The sequence below is a fragment of the Eublepharis macularius genome, chromosome 2 (genome assembly GCF_028583425.1).
Source record: "Eublepharis macularius isolate TG4126 chromosome 2, MPM_Emac_v1.0, whole genome shotgun sequence".
Classification (NCBI taxonomy): domain Eukaryota; kingdom Metazoa; phylum Chordata; class Lepidosauria; order Squamata; family Eublepharidae; genus Eublepharis; species Eublepharis macularius.
In genome coordinates this window covers 148,417,304-148,424,117 of record NC_072791.1, presented here as the reverse complement: position 1 = coordinate 148,424,117, position 6,814 = coordinate 148,417,304, and the positions used below count along the sequence as shown (strand labels likewise).

General features: G+C 45.7%; 1 protein-coding gene across 1 annotated transcript; it reads left to right on the top strand.

Moving 5' to 3' along the window:
- The first annotated feature begins 1,914 nt into the window (after positions 1–1,914).
- On the top strand, positions 1,915–6,518 carry CNTF (ciliary neurotrophic factor). The gene is made up of 2 exons (XM_054972091.1): positions 1,915–2,031; positions 6,036–6,518. The coding sequence occupies exons 1-2, from the start codon at positions 1,915–1,917 to the stop codon at positions 6,516–6,518; spliced, it is 600 nt and encodes a 199-aa protein (XP_054828066.1).
- The last annotated feature ends 296 nt before the right edge of the window (positions 6,519–6,814 follow it).

Here is a 6,814-nt window from a genome sequence, read left to right as displayed (position 1 = left end):
GGGAAGCATCTCTGAATGTTCTCCCCAGCCCACCATGGACTGTAATGCACAGGCATCTTCTCCAGTCTTCCTGCACATGCTCTTCTCCAGTCTTTCTGTCTGGTGTAATATAATGTATGATGGTGAATGAAACAAGAATAAAAAATATGGTCCTAACACCCTTTGAAGGTAATGGAATCATGGTTGACATGCCTATGCCTTGTTACTGTTCCCTGTCCTTTATATTCAGGAATAGAAGCTTCTTGATTACTAATCAGACGAGAATGAGCTTACAGTAGTGATGAAATTTCCCCCATAAATTCAACGTGTCAGCAAGAGGTTTCTACTACCTAACATTCAACTAGTTATCAATGAGAGGAGGCAAGAGGAGGGATAGCCCCCCTCTCCCTGGAATTTCACCTCCCACCCTTCCTATTTGTTTTAGTTTGAGACATGAGTTTGACGAGAAATCATCAAGTGGTATTTTATAGGGGATTATATTGTTTTGATACATTAAAATTTCAAAGGAAACCTACTTAGATACAGATGCTTAGCACATAGGGTTCCCTACTTCAGGACAGAAATCTAACCCCACTGGAATCCAGTAGCTCTCCTCATCAATGTTTATGGTGTGATAACACCGGTCAACAAAGAACTTTGGCCTTAAACATGCTGCATGTTGTAATGAAGCTGTATGTAGTGTTCATCTGACCTATTTCTCACTGGGAATAAGCCCCATTGAATAAGATGGGACTTACTTCTGAGTAGACTTGCCTAGGCTTGCTCCCTAGGTCTCCTAGATCCTATTCTGACACTTTAAGTACTATACCATGCAACATCTTTACCATTAGCTAATAAGAGCTAAAGAAAAATGGACTGTAGAATTAGTTTCAGGTGTACCTAGCTAAAATACTTTAAAATTTTCTAAGCAAAGAAACATGGAATTGGAGCAGACTATACTCCAATACAGATCAGGGTAGGCCTTGCTAAAAGGATTTAAGTTTAAAATGTTCTCCCAAAACTAAGAGGTGAATGAAAGCAGCAGTGTTGGAAAGGAAATGACAGAAAATTATTTGTTGTTCCATCTTGCACACCTTTCGCACCTTGAGGAAACAGACAACAGGCAGGACAAAAGATTTGTTTTCTTGTTGGCAATGCTACATACCTGGTAAGACCTTATTATATCATGTGGGAGGGAATGATCTGTTGGCCTTAGATCAAGAAGGGAATGCTTTCACAAGAAAGATCCAGAGGTAACTAGAGTGCCAGAAGCCTCCCCTTTGTGTTGAGTTTATTTGCAAATTCTGAACAATGGAACTCCCCCCCCCCTCTTAATAGGGACTAGATTCTTCTCTCACTACAGATGCTAATTTTCTGCTTTTCACACATCAACTCTATCAAGCGAATTGCAGCATTATACCTTACACCCTTACTTTTAAATACCCAACTTCTAAATGAAGAAAGGAGCTTTGATTTTGGAAAGCCCATACCCTGGGAATCTAGTTGGTCTAAGGTGCTACTGGACCTGAATCTTTCTCTTTGTGCTGACTGCAACATACCGCTATCGTGCCCGCCCAACGGCTTTGTGGCATGGCATTTCCTGGGATTAACAGGTCCCTGCGCTGGCTGCTGGCCGATCGACATCAGGCGCTGAAAAAGAACACGGGGAAGGGGAGCCGTTCGTGGTCCAGGCAGCTTGCCAAGCGCGGGCTGGGGCGAGAGGCGCGGCAAGGTGAACGGGCGCCTTGGCCGAGCTGTGAGGGTTAAGCCGGGAATGTGCAGCCCGCGGTGGCCGGAGGGAGGCGGGGCGGCGCACAAGCGGCCGGCGAGTTCTCTCCCGGGCTGGAATGCGCCAGCGAAGCGGGGAGCTTGCGGGCTAAGCAGCCCGGCGTGAGCGCCGTTCAACCGTCGCCTGCGGAGCAGCCGAGCCGGGGGATGGCTGCGGCAAGGCGGTCTCCCGGGAGCTCCCCGCACCACACCGACCTCTGCTGCCGGACCGTCCTCCTCCTGAGGAAAATGCGCGCCGATGTCAGCCGCCTCCTGGAAGCCTACGTAAGTCGCCTTCTTTCAAAACAAGTCACCTCCGGTATTTGGGGGGCTGTCGCCTCTCGGGGGCTAGGCGCCCCTCGCTTCATTTCAAGCGCGGCAAAGCGGCGTCTGGCTTGCTCCTCCGCCCCCCCCCCGGGGGGCTTTAGCTCTTGCAGCCTGCAAAACCAGACGGATGGGCTGATGTGAAGCTCTTACAAGGTAACGGGGGAAAGTATTTCTCCGGGAGAAGAATGAGTTTCATGTACTTCTATTTCTTCTTTCACAAATCATACACGTTTTCCTAGTTAGCATTGCCGGTCTGGGATGCCTTTAATTTGGATCTTTACAGTTAAGAGACAAGTGTAGTGATTTCTGGTTAGGGGCTTAGTCAAATCCTCCTGGGCATCATCCCCGACTGTTTGAATGTCCCAGCTGTCGATCACATGGACTTTACACTGTGTGATCCGCCTCGAGTCTCAATAAGAAAGGCGGGCTATAAATAACAGAAGTGAAAATAAATAAATTTACAATGTAATCGTAAGAACCCTTTCCTGGGAGCAAGCCTCACGGAATAGATTGTGAGGGGTTGCCATAAGTCATCTATGAATTGAGGGCACTCTCCACCATTCCAGGCCTGTTTAGGATTACTATCTTCTGTTTAAAACTGCTAAGACTGTAACCTAAACTGGGTTTAGCTAAATTCGATTGTTGAGGAAGGGCATCGGATGATCCGAAGGCTACAGTCGGCTCCCCCTGCCCCCGTTTAACAGTAAGGGGGATGAATTACTGGGACACAGTAGCATAGAATTTCAAGAGACAAAACGTCTTTTGTTCCTTTTTTGCTGAAAGGCATAACCACCCACCTGTAACCTGAGCCAGTCCACCCCCACCTTTCCAAATCACATTTATAATCCATGGTCTCTTACTTCGCTACAAAAAGGTGCGTGCCGGCCAGAGCGCTCCAGCGCTAGGGCACAGCCACATATTGTAAGGCGAGACCAGGAAACGCTCGAGAAAAGTAATTTCCATCCCCCACTACAGTCCACATATGCGAGCAAAATTCATTCACTGCGGAATACTTTGGGAGCCGTCTACTAGAGAAATGAGTGGCTTTCCTAACGGGCTGGGAAACAGTAGTAGATCTAGCTTGGGTGGGAGATGATGAGTGCCATCACTCTATATAATATAGTGCCATCTTGTGGGTACTACGTATATAACTCCCCTAATTAGAGAAAGTCTGATACTAATAACTGATATATCCCACGTAGCAGAAGAGCTTCTGGTGTAAAGCATGAACTATACCCAGTAAGGATTTAAAACCAAGTCTCCATGACCCTCATCCTTACACAACACTGTCTGGTTAACAACAACAACATTCAATTTATATACCGCCCCTTCAGGACAACTTAATGCCCACGCAGAGCGGTTTACAAAGTATGTCATTATTATCCCCACAACAAAACACCCTGTGAGGTGGGTGGGGCTGAGAGAGCTCCAGAGAGCTGTGACTTGCCCAAGGTCACCCAGTTGGCTTCAAGTGGAGGAGTGGGGAATCAAACCCGGCTCTCCAGATTAGAGTCCCATGCTCTTAACTACTACACCAAACTGATCTCTTCCATTACACCAAGCTCCCTTACAGATTCTCTTCTGCTCTCCGATGCCAAGATATTAATAGCATCTTGTTGTCCTGATTACTGGATTTCTAAAAGACAGCAACAACTTTTGTGCATTTTCTCTGCTTGCCTGACTCCACCTGAGCCAAGCCCCATTTAGAGTGGTCATTTTGTTTAAAAGACTAAACATTTCAACCAAACTTTATTGCTGTAGCCAAAGGCCACTGCAGACTGTACGGTTTTAATGTTTGTACTTTTTTTAAGCCAGGTAGATTTGCAGATATTGATTACAAAGTTTGTGGGGAGGATACAAGCCTGGGTAAAGGCAAAAAACAGAATAGACGTCACTTGCTCAAATATGGGTATAGATTCTAGGAAAGGAAATGGGATATGAGCATAGCAGCTGAATCTGTTGTGGTAAAAGGCCTGTTGTTTAGATTTAGGGGGGCCCATAATTACTGCCCTTTGGGGGAAACGCTTCTGACTGGGTAACTCTGCTACCAAACAAAATATAACTATTTCTAATAGACCTCGTCCTCTCTGCCCTGTTTATTTGGTCCTCCAGGGAACTGGTTGGCTACTGTGTGAAACAGGATGCTGGAGTCGATGGTCCACTGGCCTGATCCAGCAGGGCTCTCCTTATAGTGCTCATGGCCCCCATGTTGAGCTTCACTGATCTATTCACTCCCAGCTTACAGGGTTGAGTTGGGTATGGGTCTGCTTCCTCCCTTTAGTATTTTGTTTTGTGCTGCTCAGAGATGTGTTTACTTGCTCTGATGCAAAACAGGGGTCGAATCCACATTCACCCATTACCCGCATGTTTATCGGATATCTTCCGTTTGCCTCCAATCCGCAATTTTTTCCTCTTCGTTCACATTCCTGCTTCTAATCCGTCTTTCTCGCGCATCCCTCCGGTCACACGGCCGCTCGAAAACCGCTTTTTGGGGCAGGACCTTTATTTCCGGCCCATTTTTTTTTTAAGCGCACTTTTCCATTATTTCGATCTTGCCTTATAAAGAAACATCATTGAAGATAATGATGCCTCTCTTTCCCCCACTGACAGCACTGATGGCTCTCTCCTGTTTCCTTTTTGGAAATTTGGAAGCATGTGGGAAGCTTTCGTGGGCATTTCCTATGCAGGACAGTTCAGTGCCTGAATTTTACTGAAGTTTCACTTCCTTGGAGTGTCATTATTTTGATATTTCGTAATTTCGATATTACAGTAATATAAAATAAAAAAAATAAAAAACAGTTAAAAAGGAAGTTTCGCGAGTCCGTTCTGAGGATGGATTCACCCCAAAATGATTTTTCAAACTACCAGATTTGATTCAGAAACAGCATAATCAATAAATCCAATGCTATGAAGTCAAAAACAGTCTTTTGCAGACTACGGAGCACTTGCAAGTTGAATCAGCCAATAGGAACTCTCGGAACGGCTGGAGAGACAGGAAGGGGGGTGGTTTTTAAAAAAACTGCGTAAATTGCGCATTGGCCCGTTCACGGCCACTGTGAAACTCCCGTTGAAAACCTGTGACCACATATTTGGGAGAAATGCAAATGAAACGCGTCTGTTTAATGAGGTAATGTGACCGGCACTCGGGATTGCGTGGGGAATGCGGGGAACATGCGACTTAGAATGAGTAATGTGGATTCGACCATGGAGAAAAGGTGATCTTAGTCCAGCAAGAAAAAAGAGACAGAATTTTAGCTCCCTTTACTTGTATATTCACCTCTTTTTTTTTAATTCCTCCAATTGCTGCTTTGCACGCTAATAGTGGACATAGAAATGAAGTATACATGGATGCTCCTTCATATCCAGTTTTGCTGTCACTTGAATTGTGGGAAAGTGCCAGATCTTTCATAGGGGAATGAGTTGTAGGGGGTAGCTTTAAGTCTGTTCTAGCTCCTGCCTAGATGCACTGGCTATAGCAACCCATTCACATTCTCCCAACACTTCCATTACCAACTTTGTGCAATAGACTGAGATCAACTGATTTATTGTTACTCAGATTTGTTTGCTGCCTTAACTTTTCCTTGAAGAATCCCCACCGTTGGTGTCTCTGTTAATGTCTCAGGCCCACAATGCTAACAGGCAACATTGCACATGCCCAGCATCTCATTTAAATGGGGCCCTCAGCTATGACACCAACAGGGTTATCACCCCAGGGATCTGTAGCATGGATGGCCATTACACTGACATGAGAATGGTGCACATGTAATGCTGGGCACATGCAACGTCACACAGTTAAGAGCTTCCTGCCAACTAGTTAAATGTTGAAATTATGCCCTATTCCTTGGTGATAGGGATCGAGGGATTTTTGGCAGAAGGATCTGCGGTCAGGGTAGTGTCTGTAAAAGAGAAAGTGTGAAAAATAATCCTTCTAAAAATGCATCCCCCCCCTTCCGTATTTTCAGGTCGAGAAGCAGGGTTTGGACAAAAACTTCAGCCTTGACTTGGTGGATGGTGTGCCAACAGCCAGTACTGAACAATGGAGTGAAGCCTCCGATGCTGAGCGGCTGGGAGACAACCTGAAGGCATATTGGGCATTTCAGACCTTGCTGAATGAGATCCTGGAAGAGCAGAGGTCCTCCTTGACACCAAATGATTTAGATTTCCATGAGTCTATCCAGTCAGTCTTGCTCCAAGTCTCTGCTTTGGCTTACCAGCTGGAAGAACTGATGGTGATGTTGGAGCACAGTGTGCCGGCCAAAGAGCTGGAAGGTATCAGGGGTGCTCGTGAAAGGGGTTTGTTTGAGAAGAAACTGAGAGGCATGAAGGTGCTGCAGGAGCTGGCTCACTGGTCTGTTAGGTCTGTCCGGGACCTACGCCAACTTTCCAAGCCTGTTCAGACAGGGGCCATCCCACATGTGAGCTGCTGCTTGGCTCTGAAAAAGTGAGGCTGTTCTTTGTTAGGCTCTTACCTTCTCAAAGGCCTTCCCTGTCCTCAGCGGTGATGTACTAGAATGACATGGTGTGAACAGAGTGAGCCTTCTGTGAGGGTTGAAGTGAGTAGTGCTTTCTAGATGTTTAGTATTATTTCCTTCTACATAATCCTGAGATATCCATCCTCGACAGTTTTAACTCTGGATGTATTTCCACCATCAGGCTTTTTGTGTGTGTGAAATGATCACATGGTTGATAATTGGTTATTGATTATTAATTGATTAAGACTTCTTTCCGGCTTTCACCAAAG